A 20,494-nucleotide genomic window follows, 5' to 3' on the forward strand; every position below is an offset into this window, starting at 1 on the left:
AAAATGAGTGGTAACTGGTTTGATTCTTGAAAAAAGATATTGGGACAGCAATTGATTGGAAATTGAATATGAGCAGTGTGATGTAACTGCAAAATGACAAATGCATTTTTAAACTGTTACCCATGAATGGTGTAAATAAGTTGCTTTTGTCTTCAAAATAAAAGATTGTCTTGACTTGAAACTTAGACTGAACATTCTGATAATGGCTGCGTTGGATAAGGTACCAAATCACAGTTGAGCAGTATAAGAATGAGCCTGGGTGAACTTTGGAATTGTGAAGCTTTTTTTTTTTTTAGCATTTTCAGTGGTTAGATTTTCATTCCTTTTTCATTTAACCTAGTTACATTATTAAGACTGAGAATTCTAGTTAGCATGGCAAATACTAACAAGTAATAATGAACAATACACCACATTTTAAGTTGTTTATTATGCTCACTTAAATGGTCAAATGATGATTAACCATAACATATATATAGCATGTGTGTAAATTTCACATGGTGAAGCCTTCAAACTTTCTTATAACATATTGGAATAAAAGAGGGATGAAAGGATGAGACTTGCAAAGAAAACACTAAACAGTAGTTTGATTATAAAGCAGTGCTGCATGTGGTGTTTTGCTATATATTTGTTTTGTCCATTAAATGTTGGAAGGATTGAAAACAAAATTGTGAAAATTACTTCAGATTGAATATCTGAAAGTAGCAAGATATATTTTTTCATCAGCTTTAGTTATATTTTAATAGAATTTTAATAGATTAAATGTAATTCACTTTCATGATAAAATCTAAAAACCGTAAGATCGAGAATTTGATTGCAGTTTTAAAAAGGAATAAACATGGCTAATATTACAAGTTACGAATTATACATTGGTTTGCCTAACCAAGAAACACATTATTGTTGATGCTTTGTTCGTTGGGAAGTGAACTCTTCTTGAAAAGAAGAAAAGAAAGGATGAGTACAAACTGAATTCATCATCATCATTATCATCATCACCCCCTGGTTTATTATAACTGCGAACAATATAGCAGCTTTTTCTGTGTGTGTGTGTGTGTGTGTGTGTGTGTGTGTGTGTGAGAGAGAGAGAGAGAGAGAGAGAGAGAGAGAGAGAGTTCTGAAGCTTCCTGCTTCCCTCTAATCTCTAGCTGGAAAGGGATGGGGGCAAAGGGGCATTGCTTAATGTTGTTAAGAGCTCGTGACTCCAAAAAGAGTAGTGTTAGCTTGTAATTAATCACCTAAGCTGGCTTTTGGTAACAAGTCTTTATTGAGTAGAAGTTTGAGCAACAAGATGCTCTTAAGAGCTTGCACTCAGTGGCAGACATTCCAGAGATGCTTTTTGCTCTAAAGAGACAGAAAGACATATGAAGGAGTTTATGAAAAAGCAAATGAAGAACAGATTTGGAAAAAAAAGTTCCTAGTTGTTCAGGTAGTTAGAGAATATAAGATTGAACCAGTGGTGGGTTTAAGCAGTTCGCACCACTTCGGGAGAAACATTAACTTTTTGAGCAGGTTGGTGAACTGGTGGTCGGAACAAATCATTAGGGCAGAGAACCGGTTGTCAAATTATTTGAATCCCACTACTGAATTGAACCCATTGTTTTTTCTTGCATTAAAACTTTAAGAGTTGAGTATTAGGGCAACGAACAGCATGGGGAAAAATAACATATTGAGGCACTTGGAATGACATGTCAGCCAATGCTAATTTAGGGTGGCTAATTCAAATTCCTCTAACTTCTAGCCTAAAGTTGGGGAAAACTCTTCAGAGACTGCTTATTTTTAAGTAATGAAAAGCCCTTATTAAAACAACAATAAAGGACTTGGCACTCTTTAAAAAAAAAGAATTCTTATCAGTTCTCTAGTTCCTAAGCTATGCAACCGAAATGCGTCCTGCTTCTGGTTGTTTATCTCACCTATGCTTGGGTTCCTTTTGAGGTTCTTCAAGAAGGTGACCTTCAAGACAAGATGACTGGCAGATTTACCATTCAAGCTAGAAATGATACCACGGTGGAACAGCCACAATGAAAAGCTGGAAATAAAGAGTGTTTGTTATTTATTTTGCCAGATCCACACATGACTTTTTGGCTAGGAAAAGCAATATGCCATTCTTTCTGAACATCTGAGTTATAATCCAGCATGCACGTACAACACAGAAATAGATTTCTTTTCTCACTTGAATTCTTTATGTGCTTCTGATTCGTATCCTAACAAATTTTCTTACTAAATTTAGCCAATCAATTTATTGCTTTCAAATGTTAGAAAATAAAAAACTGTGATCATTGCAACTGAATTTGTTCAGAATGGATATCAAATAAATTCTACTACTATTAAAAGAATAAAAATGATACTGCCTTGTTGAGTTTAGCTGTATTCCTATATTTTTTTAATATCCATTTCACCTTTAAGGTTTATTCCCAAATGCTGTATCTCAACATAATGTAAATGAAAACTGGCCACAGTATTTATTAGACACTGAATTAATACTTGAGGCAAATTAAGCATTGCTTAGCCAAAATCTTGCTTTCATGTCCTACTTGTTGTCTTTCTGGAAAACTCCTGCTGATCTCTGTTGAGGGTAAAAAAAAAGCAATACAAATGGGGAATTCTGGTCTGAACTTTATTTAAGGTTTTTCCTAATCTTAGTAAATGGGTATTAATGGGGATACTTGCAAATCAGAATGGCATGGCTGAAGAGTAGAGCTGGAAATAGGACACATAAGGCCAATTCACACAATACAAACTTTTAAAAATCTTCATCTATTGAAGAAGCTATTGTGGCCAGTATACAATTAATGCTAAGCAACAATTGGGTGGAATTATACATTGCAACTTCACCAGAAAGATCTATTAGTACCACATGGAAGAATTAGTGTAATGCTTATAATGTAAAACATGCCTCTAAATGTATTGATATTTCAAATGATTGGAAGAAGGAAAGTAACACTCTTGAAAAGGCATTTGTTAAATAATCTGACAAGCGACTAAAAACATTATTTTAAAATTTTAATGCTTTTAATAGTGGTTAACCATATAAGTGGGGGCGGGTGTTCAATTCCACCCCGTAACAAAAAAAATATTTTAAAATGTAGGTTAAAGTTAAGAAAAGCTATGCAGGATAGAATACAAATAATACTAGTTAAACAAGAAGATAGGCATAATTAGGAAATGGATGTCGAAATGCATGAAATCTGGAAACCAATGGAGCACCAAGTCTTGAACCTCAAGGAGAATGCTAATTCTCGAAGTAGCATCAGTACAGGTAGTCCTCCACTTAACTGCCACAATTGAGTCCAAGATTTTTGTTGTTAAGTGAGACAGTTGTTAAGTGAGCTTTGCCCCATTTTACGACCTTTCTTGCCACGGTTGTTAAGTGAATCTGGTTTCCCCATTGACTTTGCTTGTCAGAAGCTCGCAAAACGTGTCTCACATGACCTTGGGACACAGCAACGGTCATAAATATGAACCAGTTGCCAATCATGTGAATTTTGATCACATGACCATGGGGATGCTGCAAAGGTCGTAACTGTGACAAACTGTTATAAGTCACCTTTTTCAGTGCCATTGCAACTTTGAACAGTCACTAAACAAACTGTTAGAAGTTGAGGACTACCTGTAAAGAAAAAGATAGGAGTGTGGATTAAGCAATTGTTTTCCTCTTATAATAATAAGCAGGGAGTGAGGTGATTTTAATTTAATGGATTCTTCACAGGGTAGCAAATATAGAACTGGAAGCTTTCTCATGACATCTTGTCCCAGCCTTTTCTTTCCCTACTTTGTGTGGTCAAAAAAAAAAAAAAAAAAGCAAAACCCTGATTCTCTCCTTTTTCACTCTCTCCCTTCCTAAGCGCACTCATGGATTCGTCTGACAAAATTCCTCATTGGATTCATTTCTCCTGATTTGTTTGCCTAACAGTAAAAAGATTTTCATTGGATGCAATTCTAGGTTGAAACCACCTCTTTTTGTTTTATTCCACTCCCCCCCCCTTTTTAGAAGGGTGTGGGGTGGAGGATTAATCTTGAACCAGAATGCTTATCGTGGGGGTGGGGAGGATAGAACAAGATTGGGGGGGGGGGATTGTATGTGTGTGTTTATCTAGTGAGCAAATGGCATAGCATTTTAATGAGATGAGAATTCAGGAAAATGTCTTTAATTTATTGCATCTCTGAATAGCAGTTCTTCTCCCTTCTTACTGAAAATATTTTAAACATCAGGAGTAGTATCTAAACTCCAGAGAGCTTCTGGCTCTCAGGAATTATATAAAGCAATCATTTTCTATCAAGAAACTCAATGCATTTTTGCAGTACAAACGCAGGAAGAGAATTTTTTAAGGCAATGGAAAAAGAAACCAGTTACTACTTGAGACAGCATGAGCTAGTTGTTTTGCTCCTTTTAATAATAATAATAATAATAATAATAATAATAATAATAATAATAATAATAATAATAATAATAATAATAATAATTTATGAAACTTAAAAGCTCAGTGCCAAGAATTGCAAGGTGGCACTGATACAGGGACTTTTCCAGATAGAATAGATATTGAAAGTTCTATTCTACTGTTCTGATTTGAAATTGGAATGATTGTTCTAAGGTGAAGAGGAGGCTTAAAGCACATTTCTTAAACTATTTGTCTTAGGGTACCTATATGAAAAGGCATGATTTTTTTTAACAAAAGTAAAACTTTTACCAATCATGAAAACAGTATTAGTGCTTCACAGTTTTGCAAATATTTTCAATATCTGGCAAATAATTTTGATGTTATAGATCCCTGTTGTAGATCTCTTGGGGCAGACCACACTTTAAGAAGCACTGGCTTAAAGCCACTGGAGCTTAAAACATTATTTTACTTCTTATTTTATCCTCCCTCCTTTCTCCCCAGTTCTTATGCCATAGGGGCAATACAGAAAATGGTGTTCCTGTTATTGGATTACCAAACCTTGATAGGGGATGATGTGGTTGATATTGAAGGGAAGAAGGTCATATGAAGCCTGCAAGCCAACCAACCAGCCAATCAGCCTCTAATAAATGAGAAGTTAGACAAGTTTATTTAGACCTGTGACAGGAATATAAGACGCAGCAGAGCAGTAATTGATTTTGGTTAGCTCAGAGTAATAGACTGGAATTAATTATTTTTCTTAAGAATGTGCAGTATTTCCTGTTAAGATAGTCAGTTGACAGAATATTCTTTCAATATGGTGAATAAATCATCTTAATAGTTTGTAGCTTTTTGTAGAAACAAACCACATGATTTGACGATGAAGATTCTCAGTCATCCAGGCAGAGATGTTGGAAGGTTGAATCATTGAATCGTTTTAGGGATAAGTCACCTGAGGTTGGTGTGGCAGGAATTGGTACATTCCAACGACTCTGCCTAACTGCCTTGCGCTGACTGAGGAAGCTGCCTGGATGAGCAGTGAGACATCTCTGAAACTAAAAATTAGTCCAGTTACAAAGATTCAACCTTCAGACAATTTCAGACATCTTTGCCTGGATGACTGAAAATCTTAATCCACATTTTGCAACAAATTTTGTGTTCACATGATTCAGAGTGTCAATTCTAGCTCCATTTCCCCCACCCCATCCTTACCACTATATATGTTATATACATGCTTTTGTTGTTGCTGTTTTGTTGCTTTTTTGCTTTTTTATATGATATCTGGTCTTTCTTTCAGGTCATGATATTAATGGAGCTCTTGAAGCATCAAACATTGACACCAGCATCTTGGAAGAATACATCGGTAAAGAGGACTCACAAGATATGTAAGTGTCCTTTTCCCCTTTCATTCTTAAAACTCCATGACATTGTTTGATGTAAGAGTGATAATGAGGGTTGCATATGAGATTATGATGGTGTGAGCTAATATTTTCTTCATCTTTTGCTTCCATTCTTTTCAGTACTTTCACATATTCTCCTAAAAGTGGAATACTGCAGGTTTTGCTTTTGGCTTTCCTTTATGTTTGAACCTATCCACTGGACACGGTGGCTCAGTGGCTAAGACACTGAGTTTGTTGATCAGAAAGGTCAGCAGTTTGGTGGTTCGAATCCTTAGCGTGTAACAGAGTGAGCTCCTGTTACTTGCCCCAGCTTCTGCCAAACTAGCAATTCAAAAGCAGGTAAAAATGCAAATAGAAAACTAGGGACCACCTTGGTGGGAAGATAACAGTGTTCCATGCGCCTTCGGCGTTTAGTCATACCGGCCACATGACCACGGAACTGTCATCAGACAGTGCTGGCTCTTCGGCTTTGAAACAGATGAGCACCGCCCCCTAGAGTCAGGAACTACTAACATATATGTGTGAGGGGAACTTTTACTTTACTTTTATCCACTGAGAGTTAGTTAGACGTGCAGATCAAGCCAATATATTTCTTCAAAAAAGAAAAACCATGGTTAAAAATCATGGGCTGACATCATGGCTGAATCCAACAATGTATATGGCTAGAAATATATATAGTCTTTATATTATGTCAGAATGGCAAGGTGCACATATTACATAAATGGTTCGACTTTTCTCTTTCAGTTCTGATTTAGATTCCATCTCTGAAATTCCAGCCTCAGCCGGTTATCCTCATACTCAGCCTGCCACTGTCAATGCATCTGTCTCCAGTATTGGTCATGTAATTACTTCTGTACCCAGTGGCAACTTCCATCATGGTCCCCCAAGCACCCAAGTCCCAGTCCGTCATGGTCTCCATCCTGGCCCTTCAAGCAGTCAAGTTCCAATACGGCACGGTCCCCCCTTGCCAAATCCATGTGGGTCCAGTTACAGTGCTCATCTCAACTGCAATAACAACAATGGCATGGTAGTACCCAAAGGGTTTCTCAGTGGCCACTGTCTGTCTAACATTCCCCCTCCAATCAAATCAGAAGCCTCCTACACATCTGGGTAAGTAAGGGATTGTGGTTATGCAAATGTAAGTTTCCAGAGCCTTGCACTGATAAATAATTAAAGTGGTTAAAGACTTAAAACAATGTGAACAAATCTGTAATGTTTTTTACCAACCAATGTCATCTTAGTTTTCAAACATAACATGGGGGATTGGACAGGGAGACTGAAAAAAACAAGTGTGGCTCAGTTTTAGGGAACTGAACTAGATCATCTGTGGGTTTTACATTATAAATCCTTTTGATTAACATGTGGAATCCAGATCAAATTTCATTTTTTAGATAGAGATGGGATATGTTGTTCTAGTGGAAAAGAGATTATGAAAAGATTTAAAGGAATTATATATTTGCTGACTTCTGCAAAAGAGTATAAAGAGAATTGGGACAATTAGAGAAGGACTTCAGTTCTACTAAATGAAACATTGAATCTTCATTGTGGTTTGGTAGGGATGTGTGAAAATAATGCCAAAATAGAAAATCAAAAGGCTGTATAAGATAGGCAGGAAATAACATTATAATGTTATAAAGTAATTTCCTAGAAAAATAATAATTGTGAAACAAAAATGACCAATAATTCAGATTTCTTATAGAAACCATTATGCTTATAAAGTCAGCTACATACTTGTTTAGCAATGCTTCCTAGCTGTTGACAGAATGATTCCACAAAACATTTATGGATATTCTATTCTTCTAAAGAAGCATGAGTCACAAAATTTAAAGCATGCAATTGATGAGATTGGAGTAGAAGATTAGTTAGGTTTGAGATGACTCCTACACAAGAGTTAAAACTGGAAGGTGGGCTTGAGAAAGTAGATAGGTGTGGACTTCACTTGCTAATCTGAGATAAAACTGCATTTGGGTGTGTGTCCTGAAGACGTCTTATACCAAAATGCATAATTAGACCTTTCTTATCTTAGACTGATAAGATTAGATCATGATTTTGTATTTACAATTTTCCCCATCAAAATGAGGAAATGTATTTATCAGCTATAAGGAATGTCCCTTATTCCAGTGGGTACCTTTACTTCATAGTCCACACCTAGGATTGCCCGTGCATTATGACAGTGCAGGCATTATGACAGTTGTAACACCACTAGATGGCACTCATGTACCCCCCTTTTTTTAAAAAAAATGCTGAAATCTCATGAGATTTTGACCATTTCTAATTTGTAATTGCTCAGAGATAACAACCACCAAAAAGAGTGTTTTTTTCAATCACATAAATATTGACAGACAGATCAAGCTGTTTGGTCTTGATTTTCAAAATATGCATATTTAGATAAGATTGGGGCTACCCCAAGTAACTTTTCAAATCTGGAAATCCCGTATCATGCATCTGGTCTATCAAAAGTCATACAGAAAGAAATGAAACCAAGGGAACAGCATGGATCTGGGATACCCATAAGACACCCACTTGCCATTCTTGACTAATTACCCTTTAAAATGTTATTTAAATTTTAAGTGAGAAGCAAGCATATAATTACAAAGCAAAACAGCTTTCTGTGTCATCTCCCCCCTCCCCATGAATAGTTTTACATAACTCCATACTCAATGGCAACCCTAGATAGCTACTAGGCAAACCTTGCAGTTGCTGCTGCCATTCACAAATCTCAAGGGTAGTTTTGATTCCCCCCCCCCGCCCCCTTGAAATCTGGTACCCTGTTTCATTTTGGTGCCTTAGAAGAATGGTGAGCTCACCTCTATGGACCTTAAGAATCTTTGAAAAAATAAAAACTGATAGGTAGCTGTAGATGAAACTTCTGTTTGACAGTATGCCCCATCTGTAGAAAAACAACAACATAGGTAGTACTTTATTGGGGGCAAGTAACATACTGATAAATCAGTACTTAGAAGATTACCTTTGGTTAGTGTCCTGAGGACAAAACATTTTTTCTCTGTGCTATCATCATTTTTACGTCTGAGCCTAAACCTCACATTCTTGTCTTCTATCTCAAATTAAAATATACTTTGGGTTGCAACATGTTAATTGTTTCACTGTCTTCACTTTCTAATTCTTTTATTAGACTAAACTTAAATACATTTGGTGCTGTAAACCATTCTGATGTGACATATTCTTGTCTACTTTCGTTTTCATCTTCAGGTTATCTTAATTTCAAAACCTTACCTGCTTTATGAAAACTAGTGTTTTCACTGTTTCTCTCATCATCACAAAAAGTAAAGACTGTGAACTAGGATGCAAATTGATAGGCCCACTAACTTTAAATGTTTAAATGAACTGTAGCTAAGGACTTGATTGTTCTGGGTATTTTAATAGTCTGAATGTAATTGTGAAAAATCTATGAACTTTTTCTAGATAGATAGAATACAGTGAGCTGTAGAAGGAATCAAAACTGTATTCTATAGTTTTTATGAGACAGCTTTAGGTTCTGAAAGATGACCTATAATATTTTAAGAAGACAAATTCTGGTAGAGAAGAAAACAAATACAAAAGTCACATAGTAGTCTAGCCAGAATTTTCAATTAGATATTAGTACTGTTGTAAGTGTAAAAGTCTATGGCATAAGTGTAACCAGTGAGATGCTCTTCAGACAATTACCCTGATTATCCCACCCAAGTGGGAAATTCAGAGTTGTCCTGAACTGACTCTCCATTAACTCATTTTCTACTTGGGTTTTACTATATTTTCTTCTGCACCTTCTCACTTTCAACTGGCTTATTTCTGTTTACTTGACTTTGCCATTCAGTATTGATAGCAGTTGTTATCAGCTCCTGGAAGGTACTGTATGTATAGAATCAGACTTTTAAGCTGGGACTGACCTCACTGACCTGTTAGAAACTTGCGAGACTGCCTTAAGGAATGAATAGGTTTGTTTTGAAACACCAAGAACTAGCTGTTAATTTTGAGGAAATCATTTTCAATTTTGTTTTAAAAATGACATTTATTGAAAATATTTTGCAAGTAAATTTAAAAGAATCTAAATCATTTCCTACTCTGTTTATTAGTCTGTAATGTTCTTTGCAGACTGAGGTAATACAAATATATTAGTAAAATTACATTGAAAGATATATAACAATTTAACAGAAACTATAAAATTTGGCTTCTTCCTTGAGTCTCATAGATTTTTTCTATTTTATATGAGTTGGGGGTTTATGTATAGATTGTTCTACTTTTTAAAAGTTGTATTGTGGTGTTTAATATACAAACAAACAAAAAAGAATAACAATAGACAAATTAAAAGAAGAGTGGAAAAAGACTCAGGTAAAATGAGCCAGAAAGAAAAATAATGTTGAAATAAATATAAATCTACATGAAACAAAAGTAGTTTAAATATATACCACATGGTTGATTGGACTTTACAAAATGCCAGTAAAAAGCCACTTTATAGGTAGAAGTGAATGCATGTCTTCCATTCAACTTTTTAGATCAAATTTAATGTTTTTTCATCTGTTTACAGTGGTGGGATTCATATAATTTAACAACTGATTATCTGCCCTAATGATTTCTTCCAGTTCACCAAACTGTTCAGAAAGTTAACAACTGGTTCTCCCGAAGTGGTGTGAACTGGCTAAATCCCACCATTGCCTTTTTAGCTGTATTCCACTCATAGGAAATCAAAATTCTTCATACTTCCTTAAGTTACAAATTTCAAACTATAATATTAATTCAGTGGTGAGATATGACCGGTATGCCCAGGTACGGGTGTACCGATGCCTGCTGGGAGCACCAGGTATCATTCCGGTACAGTGCTCCAGAGGGTCCACCCGCCCGCCCACGCTCCTTACCTGTATTTGAGCTGTTCGGGGTTTCTGTGCAGGGAGCGTATGGCGCCTGTGCTACGCTATGCTGAGCAGCTGGAGTGTTGCAGAGGCATCGCGGAGCGTTGCAGGCGGTAAGTACACCTGTAACACTCCGCCCCCCCTAAACAAAATAATCCCTTTTTATATTAATTTTACCTTAAGCTCATAGAATGCCAAAGTAACACTCTTTAAAACTCTGTCAACGAGGAAACCTTTCTACAAATAACTATTTCAAAGTACTGAAATGAGTTAAACAAAATGAATTTTTTACAAACATCCATAGAGATCTAGAGATAATAGGAAATATATTATACATTTTTTCTTTATAAGAATAACTTGATAATTTACCATTGTGTTGTACAATATGCTTAATTTGGATCAAGAGTTTTAGTAATTATCAGGAAGACGTAGAATAGAATTTGCATATAACAACTATTTAAACTTTACTGTGGCTGTCATGACACCCAAAGTATACTTAGGTTGCCTAATGTATAAGATGAAAGATTCCAAAATCAAATTCAGTAAAAGAGGAGAAAATAAACTACCTGGATATCCTAATAGCGAAGAACTGATTTGGGCTACATTTTAATGAAATCAACTAAATTAGAAGGAAAACCTTATCTGAGAAAAACATGCTTTAGAAATTTTAACTGCATAACATCAAAGGCTTTTTTCATTTCCAACAAAGTAAATATAGCCATATCCAATTTATATGTTTGTGTACCAAATATATCCAGTGATAATCTAAAATTGTTCATTTTATAAAATCAAATTTCTCAGGATGAATTACAGAAGTTAGTACAATTTGAAGTGCTTATGGAAAAATTATGGTAAATATTTTACCATCTATGTTTAGGTAATCCTTAACTTACTTACTACAGTTGGGACTAGAATTTCTACTGCAAGTTGAGTTGCGCCCAATTTTACAACAACTTTTACAGTGGTTGTTAAGCAATTCACCACAATTGTTAAGAGAATCACACAGTAATTAAGCGAATCCAACTTCCCCAGTGGGCAACAAAAAGTTTGCAAATCACAATCACACGTCTGCAGGATGCTGCAACAAGTTGCAAATGCAAGCCAGTTGCCAATGCCAGTCCTGCACTTGCATGATTGAGGGGGTGCTGCAGTGGACATAAATCCAAGTAGAAGTCATAAGCCACTTTTTCTAAGGCCATTGCAACTTTGAACTGTTGTTAAATGAACAGTCATAAGTTGAGAATCTTGTAATTTGCATATTCTACAAATCTATCCATTTTCAGACTTACAGGTATGAAAGCTTTGTTTAAAAAGGATCATGTAAACTTTCAGCTCCATATAAATGAGAAAGTCAATTAAATCCTACCTGTCTATAGAAAAACTACCAGGACTAGAAGCTTTGCCTAATTTCACTGACTTAAGAAATAATGGGGCAGCTAAATAAGTTGCTTGATCGTGTGGAATCTTTGGAAGATTATTTTATTTATAAAAGCATGAATCTTTTTGTATTCTTTGTCATACTTGAGTTAGTTTTGCTTGAAATTGCTTTCTATGTAATCTCAGGGCTACCTGATGAAACTACAGCTTGACCCATAGATTTACAGAAATGTCAGTGAGTCCTTCTCTGTATTTGTGTTGAAAATGGTGATCATCTTCTTGAGCAACAGATTGTGTCTGGCTTCTTTCAGACAAGGAAGACTGAGTGAAGTAGAGTGGATCTCTTTAGTAGATAAACAAAAGCCATGACATGAAATGCCTAAGAATAATACATCAAAATGCTCCTGGTAGGAATATTATGGGTATATCTGCTAAAAACATCCCATTGGGGTGTTTTTTATTGGGGAAGGGCTGTAGTAAATTGTTTGGAGTGCTAAGAGTGGAAGATTTCCTGCTACTCTGGGCAGGAATAGCTATTGGCAATTAAGGGCTTTGGTGGAAGGGAATTGTTACTGGTGACCTGCTATATTAGAGATAAGATTGAGTTCAGGTTCAGAAGCATTTGTATTCAAGAACCTTGACGACAAATTCATAATTAATTTCTGCTAACCAGGGGTGGTGTAGATAATGGGGTTATATGCTCTCTCTGTCCATCTACCTAGGATTCAGAATCTATTTTACCGTAATCACTTCTGCTAGACATTTGCTTGACCTTTTCCTCTCTTTTTCTCAATTGCTCTTCAGCACTTTACCCGACTCTCCCCCAGACTCCGGATCCGAAGCTTACTCCCCTCAGCAGGTGAATGGTAAGTGCTAAGATTAGTTCCCAAGCACCAGCCTTCCCCCCCTCTTTGGTTGGCAGAAGTGGTTGGCTCTGAAATCTTTATCAGAAAAGGGAAAAACAGACTGCTGCAATACGTGAAGAGATTATCAGTTAGTAAATACTCTTAGACTTTCGCCTATTGTTTTCCCACTACCCTTTTTGAAAGGGGGGGGAGGTTGGGTGGGCAGGACCGAGAACACAAGACCGGGCGGAAAGGGAATGGTGTACTTCTGCCTTCCCAGAGAGAAGGAGAAATGGATAAGGGTGACCTGCCCTGTGAGGACACGGAGCAGAAGGATTAAGCCTCATTTTGTTGGGTGAACAGGCTGTTCAGACTCCTGCAGGTTTATATAAAGACAAATCCATGCTGGAAATGAAGAACAAAACAGAGGTATTGTCATGAGCTTGTTTTTAGGTGGTGAGTATACTCTGTGGCTCCTGCCCTCTCTTTGTATGCTATATTTGATGTCAAGGACTCACTTCCCATTCTTGAGACAGGCACAGAAGTCGTAGGTGCATCACAGAGGGTGGGTCCTTCTCCCTCTCTCTCCCGACGTCCCCTTAACCAGATGGCATCTGCTCTGTGCTGCCCATGCTTTATAGATGTGAAAGGGGAGAATTATATCTCACTGCCTACTTTTGTTGTCTTTTTTTTCTGAGGTTTAGACAACAGAATTAGCAACAGGGGCGAAAGAATTAAAGGCACGTTCCTGCCTGTGGCAAACTTTAGAAGTTTCCCTATGGCCCCTGCCTTTAACATTTAAGCCTTGTTCATTGTGGAAGTAGCTCCTTCTCCTTTCTCTGTGAAAAAGGTCAAGAGTTCTTTTTATCTCACTACAAAAATCCCTGGAATTCCTCCTGGCCCTTTTTTTTTTAAATATAGCCAAGAGGCCAGAGTATTTTCCACAGAGTGAACTGCTTTTTCTCACCATTAAAACAACAGCACCTACCTCATCATCCTGGGGTGGGCAGGGGGAGGGAGGAATAATTGGATCTTCAGATTTTTGGGGTAATGCACAAACTCCAGGAAGCCCTGGGGTCTGTATAAAGAGTTGCATTTGTGATTTCATAATTTCTAGAATTCTTCTCTTATTTTGAGAGAGGTGTTTGCACGCCAGGTAACCTTGAGACGTGAAAGACGAGATCGCTTTCAAGAACATATATGTTGCCTCAATGTTAATTTTACAGTAGTGGTTATGCCATTCAATTTTCAAACAATAAACATTTGGATTTGCTGTTGCTCCTATAGGTGTCTACTTAAGTTTATTACAAAGCCTAAAATTGTTTGAAAATTGAAACGGTAGTAGGATTCATCCAGAGTACAGTTCTGTGACCACACCTTATCTTTAAGTAGTGAAAAATTAGTTTTTGCTAAATATTTTATTTTTTCTGTTCTGAAACAGCTGCCAACCACTGTCATTCCTAAAAGTGCTGGTGATACTTGGATGTTTGTAGGGAGTGGGGGTAGTCAGGTGGGATTTCACCATCCTTTGTCATTTGATATCATTTCTAAGCTTCAAACTTTATTTAACTTTAGCTTATTAATAAACATATTTTAATTTGCACCCAACTTCACTTTGTGATAGTTATTTTTTAAGAATATGCTATATAGGGGGAGTGCTAATGCTATTTTTTATTATGTGTTACGTCAGCCTCTTCTGTGTTTAATCCTCCCCGCGCTCCTAATTTCATATTCATTTTTGCTTCCTCTGTTCATGCATCTTCCTACAGAAGAATCTGATTAATTGCCCTGAACATTAACCATTTCACTCCAGTAATTTTAAAAAGTTGGAAGGGCACTAAGTCTGAATTTGTTTGAACAGAACGTTTATTTTTCGAATTCTCTTTGTTATTTGTTTTCTGTGGGTGGATTTTTTTGGAGGAACCTTTGGATATTGGGAAGTTGAAGTCAGAGAATAATGATGGCAAGAAATGAGGACAAAAGGATACCTATTAGATGAATTGAATGTCTTATTATTTTGCACTGATCATTGTACAAAATAATAAAATATTCCCAGTTATCAAACTGTAGCCATCAGTTAGGATAAACTCAGAATTGCGATGAATTCACACTGCTTGCTTCTCATATGAGCTAAAATATATAATGGAATAGTTTAGGCATCCAGCTTATTTTCACAGCACTGCTAAATAAAAAGTTTGGTTCAAGGATACTTTCATATGTTCGTTTTGTTATAGCCTGCCTTACAAAAGTGGTTTAATAAAATGTGCATTAAATCCACTTTATTTGTATTTATGTATACACACACACTTACATTTATACACATGTAGGATAAACAACCCTCCATATAACATACCTCTATAAAATACTTTAAGATTGCTTTAACATTTAAGTAGCTTCTTCAATTTCAACCATTTCTAATTATTGGTCCTAAAATGGAATGTGGATAGTTAAAAGTGCTGTTTGATTGCAGGTTGGAGATGGAAGAATGTCTGGATGCTTATTTCTATTAATGATTTTGCCAAATAGTGTTATAGTGTTTAAAATTAAACCCTCTTTTTCCATTCTTCTTCCTCGTGTTACCATTACAATCATATCCTGTATTATCTATGGGTGATGGACAGTGTGTTCATTTGGGGGGTGGACCCCAGATTGGAGAAAGCCACGCTAATAAGCTTGGGGGGGGAAACCAATATCTATAAGCAGATTTGTCTTTTTTACCTCCTGAGTTTCTTATAATTCAAAGCATGTTAATTCTGGCTTTCAATGGAATCTAATAAGAGTGTTAACCTTACACTCTGACAAAGCAAAGCCCTGTGCATACATTTCCAATTTTAAATCAGGCTTCAAAGTTAAGTAAACTTTCAATCTGTTGTACTAAGGAGAGATGTGAACTTGAGTCAAGGGCTTTGGTGAATGTTCTGCAGACATTTTCTGCAAGTTATAGCCTTTTAAATGAGATAGACTGCAACTTCCACTTGTTTTGGCCATTAGCTATGATAGCTGTAGATGATGGGAGACACTTATTATGCTAAGCACCACCCTTAAATGGCAATACTTCCCTTGGAAAGTTTTCTCTATAGTCTGCCTCAGTAATGTAATTACCTTTACAAGCATTATGAGCATCATCCTAAAAATGATAAGAAAGAGGATTTGCTGTATTTTTCTTTTTTGCTAACCAAGTGGCATGCAATGAGTATTTATCATTGGAAATGTTGATTTGCTCAAATGAGTAAAATGGTTCCTGTATGAACTACTTTGAAATTAAACCTTGAACAGAATCTATCAAACTCATTTTGCAAACATGTTTATTATTTCAAACAGGGAAAAGCTGAAAGGTTGTTATTAATTCTATTTTCTAGAATGTTCTATTCCAAAATAGAAAATTTACTGTGTCTCTGTATGGATCCTAGTGTAGTCTAATCCAACATTTTATGCTTTTTCAGGTTCAGTATTGTCTTAAGAAACAATGGATCTTTCTCCATTACTAAGTTATAGAACTAGCAACCCATGTTTGAGTTGACAAAGAACTATTGACATTAAATTTGCTGTTCCCTCCTTAATTCCTATTCTGTCTCAGTTCTTAATCACTGCCAGTAATTTAATTTTCCTTCACTAGATAATGTCAGAATAAGGTGGAAAACATTACTTCAACTTCAATACAGTTAAAGATGACCTCAACTTATATCATTCATGGCATTGGAATGAGAAGAAAATAGAATCATATTGGTGTGGTAGAAAAAAGTTCCTAGGGCAGAACTGAAAAGAAGGAAGTCAAATGATAAGCTCTGAATGGGGAGAATAAACAGTAAAAGTGGAGCGGGAAGAGGTGTACAGTCAGTAATATACCAGAATCTGAATGGAGAATAATTACAAAGAAGCTGATAATTAATGTATATATTCTGGAGAGAGTATTAGTAGGAGACCTAAGTTAAAAATGTACTTCGCTTCTTATTTTATATTACTGCTCTCTATTTCTATAAAGTCAGAACATAAAATAAGCAAAGGTCAATATTTCCTGTGATATATAAATATATAACTAGCTCTAGGTTTTTTCCATCATGCAGAAGGATAGTATATCAGACCAGTCATATAAGACATTTCTCTGTTTAGCTCTCTGAAGTCTCATATTCCTTAGTTTGTTCGAGTATGAATTTATCTGCTGCCTGGTAGTGTTTTTGCTGGATTTGAACTTGCTAAAATCTTTTTTATGTTTGTTCTTATTCCTTTTTAATTCATTTATTCTAGACAACATATATTTAAATATATATAAGTGCTATAATTGTTAATACATTTTGTATAATATACAAACACATATAGGCACAGACTTGCATGCATGCATGCACATATCCATACTATCTCTTTCCTAAACTTCTAATTCATTTAATAGAAAACTAAATTTATTTCTCATTAAGTAATGTGGTTCAGACTTATTTTACTAATTGCATGCATGTTCATGGTATCTGTTTGTCTCTGTGTTACTTGACAGCTTTTCATTGACTTTCAGCAGTGTGACCTTGATCACAGCCACTTAAAATGGCTTAACGTTTGCTTATGGCCCAAAGATTGTGGGTTGCTCATACTCAGATAGATAGATGATTGTCTGTCTGTCTATCTGTCTATTATCTATCTATCTATCTATCTATCTATCTATCTATCTATCTATCTATCTATCTATCTATCTATCTACCAGCTATGAACATCCCACAGTCCTTTGGCCATAAGCAGCTCCTAAGCCATTTTTTGTAGCTGTGGAATTGGTCAAGGTCACATTGTTGAAAGTCAATGACAAGCTCTCAGGTAACATTAGAATGGAATGGAGTGGAGTGAATTAGAAATAGAATAGAAAGAGAAAAAAAGAGAAAGAGAATTCTTTATTGGCCAAGTGTGATTGGACACACAAGGAATTTGTGTCCAGTGCATAGGGTCTCAGTATACATATAAGCAACAAGCAATAAATCAGAATCAGAATAATAAAATTAACAGTTTTGTATCAAATGCAGCAAGAAATAAACATAGCTTCCATGAACACCTGTTAGATTTAGTACCCCTATTAATGTTTTTTTTTTAAATAGAAAAGGGCTGAAATCTAACCATTGCCCTTTACAAACATTGCTGCATTATTGCCATGCAGCTCCCAACTACTGGTGAAAAAGCTGATAATCTACTTGTTGTTTTAATGAAAGCTGAAACTCTTAAGGAGAAGGCCTGGAATGTCTCTATTATTGAACTGACATTTTGTATTTATTATTTTGTGCTGTTCTGACTGAAAGCCGAAATGGGATGATTGATCATAGTTTTAGGACTTCTGAAATGGGATGATTGATCATAGTTTTAGAGCTGCTGAAAACAGGGAACCGACACTTTTCATTTAGATTAATCCATCTTTCTGGTTCTTTTTAGATCCTCACCTTCTTCGAACTATGACTCCTGAGAATATGTGTCAAGTTACTCCCCCTTCACGGTTAGAGCATCCCCCACCCCCTCCGCCTCCTCCACCCCCACCCCACCTTCAGGGACTGCCACCACCTCCTCATCCACACCAGCAGCACAGCCATCACTATCCCAGCATGCAACGGGACATGTACTCGAAGGCTGAGCCTCTGATGCCACAATTCACTATAGGACAAGGCATGTCACCTGGTGACCTCCATCATGCTCAGCAGTCGCAGATGCTTCATCAGCTACTTCAACAACATGGAGCAGAGTAAGTTATTTGGGAGCAAGGTTGGAAAGGTAGCAGAGGAGTACATTTTTGGCTGGAACCTTTTTGCCTCTTGTAATTCAGGATGTGGCTGTCACTTGGAGGCTAGTAATCTAATTTAGTCTTTCCTACTGGACAACTTTATGTCTGGGATACAAGATGTGTGCATGTGTATGTATAATATACAGTATATGTACTCATACATACACATACATAGGCTAAATTTGATTAAATGTTTACTTTGCATGCCTGTTGTAATTTATGATTGATTTCTCCAGACTTCCAGTGCACCCCGCCAAGAAGAGAAAACACTCGGAATCACCATCAAACACTCTCAATGCCCAGATGTTCAATGGAATGATAAAACAGGAACCAGGCACAGGGTCTGTGCCCCTTAACCCTGACAGAGTTCAGACACCTCCCTGGCATCAGCAGGGGGCACTCTCCCCAGGTTTGTACTGTAGTTATTCTTTCTGTTCTGTTCTAGTATTACCAGTACCCAGATACTAGTTATGCTCCAAAGAGGTAGATTTTTTATTAAGTAATACATGGAGAACAAGGTGTGGGATCTGGGCTGAAGCTCACAGAATGGTAGTGTGTTTTCAGGAGGAGCATCTTTGTACAACCACATTGAGAGAGGGAAGTCTCATCAGTTGTAAGAAAAAGAAAAGAAAACTGATGATAGTCTTCGACTTACGACCTTTCATTTAGCAATGGTTTAAAGTTACAATGGTGCTGAAAAATATGACTTAAAGACCATTGCCCATGCTTTCAATTGTTGGAGTGTTTCCACTGATATGTTATTGTGATCAGGCACATAGTAAATTGTTGTGCATTTACAATGGTTGCAGCATCTCACAGTCACACGATCCTCATTTGTAACATTTCCAGTCAGCTTCCAACAATGATGCTTTGCTTACTGACAAGATTTCTGGTCTCAATTGTGGTTGTAAATTGACTACAAGGCAGAGAAAATAAAAAAAATGGGTTTTGTTGCATAGTGAGTGAGGAATAGAAAAGTAGCATTTGCATCAGGGCAAATTTCAGTTCAAATTTTTTTTATTGCTATAGGACTGATTCAGGATAATGACAGCTTGAACAGCTCTTCCTATTTGGATCCCAACTACCAATCTATAAAATGGCAGCCACATCAGCAGAACAAGTGGTCCACTCTGTATGATGCCAACTATAAAGAGCTGTGAGTATTTATAATCATATGACTATAGACTCCTCTGCCTAACAGTTTCAACAGGGTTACTTTGGGCCCACTCAAGACTGTAGTACTGATGAACAGACATTTCACACCTCACAACTTTGTAGGGAATCTGATATTCAATTTTATTCTGGTTTTTATTTTTCTACCTTTAAATTTGGTGTGTCCACTTCAACACCACTTTGTGAATTTGTTTTTAAAAGTTTGCCTAACAATTCCTAACATATTTTTAGATAGATTGCTTTATAATGTGCACATTTTTTGTACACCCCTTCATTTATTTATTTTCCCTCTGCAGTTATTTCTCAATTAGAATGCATTTTGGGCATTTGTATATGTTTGTATATTTCAGTGCCTCTTAGTTATTATTAAACAAATTTACATAGCCGCCCATCTCATTGAAGGTGATTCTGGATGGCCTACAATAAATGAAAAAAAAATCCACATGTGTAGAACCACAAATAATTTTTTTAAAAAAAAATCACTGTAACAATAAATATTATAAAATCAGAGATATAAACCAGAGCAAAGAAGGAAGAAAAATACCAGCTCCGTAATGGAGCCATTTAAGCAGGTCTCTGATTCCGTGGAACCTCCAGGCCTGATAACATAACTAGGTCTTGAGGACCTTCTAGTATGTCAAAAAGGATGGAAGTAATCTTATTGGGGTGGGGGGAAAGTTCCATATGGTGGTTGCAATGACAGATGTCTCCTGGATCCCACTTAACATAGGTCCTTAGC

At 36.4% G+C, this 20,494-nt stretch overlaps 1 protein-coding gene across 2 annotated transcripts in view; it reads left to right on the forward strand.

Moving 5' to 3' along the window:
• The window catches only part of MYRF (myelin regulatory factor), a 114,643-nt gene that overhangs the window by 46,897 nt on the left and 47,252 nt on the right, over positions 1-20,494 (forward strand). For both annotated transcript variants that reach the window (XM_032220053.1, XM_032220062.1), the window contains exons 2-7: positions 5,668-5,755; positions 6,515-6,880; positions 12,799-12,860; positions 18,240-18,543; positions 18,819-18,991; positions 19,612-19,738. In XM_032220053.1, coding sequence (XP_032075944.1) covers positions 5,668-5,755; positions 6,515-6,880; positions 12,799-12,860; positions 18,240-18,543; positions 18,819-18,991; positions 19,612-19,738 — 1,120 coding nt within the window. The remainder of the gene's footprint in view (positions 1-5,667; positions 5,756-6,514; positions 6,881-12,798; positions 12,861-18,239; positions 18,544-18,818; positions 18,992-19,611; positions 19,739-20,494) is intronic.

Source organism: Thamnophis elegans, chromosome 1 (genome assembly GCF_009769535.1).
Source record: "Thamnophis elegans isolate rThaEle1 chromosome 1, rThaEle1.pri, whole genome shotgun sequence".
NCBI classification, from domain to species: domain Eukaryota; kingdom Metazoa; phylum Chordata; class Lepidosauria; order Squamata; family Colubridae; genus Thamnophis; species Thamnophis elegans.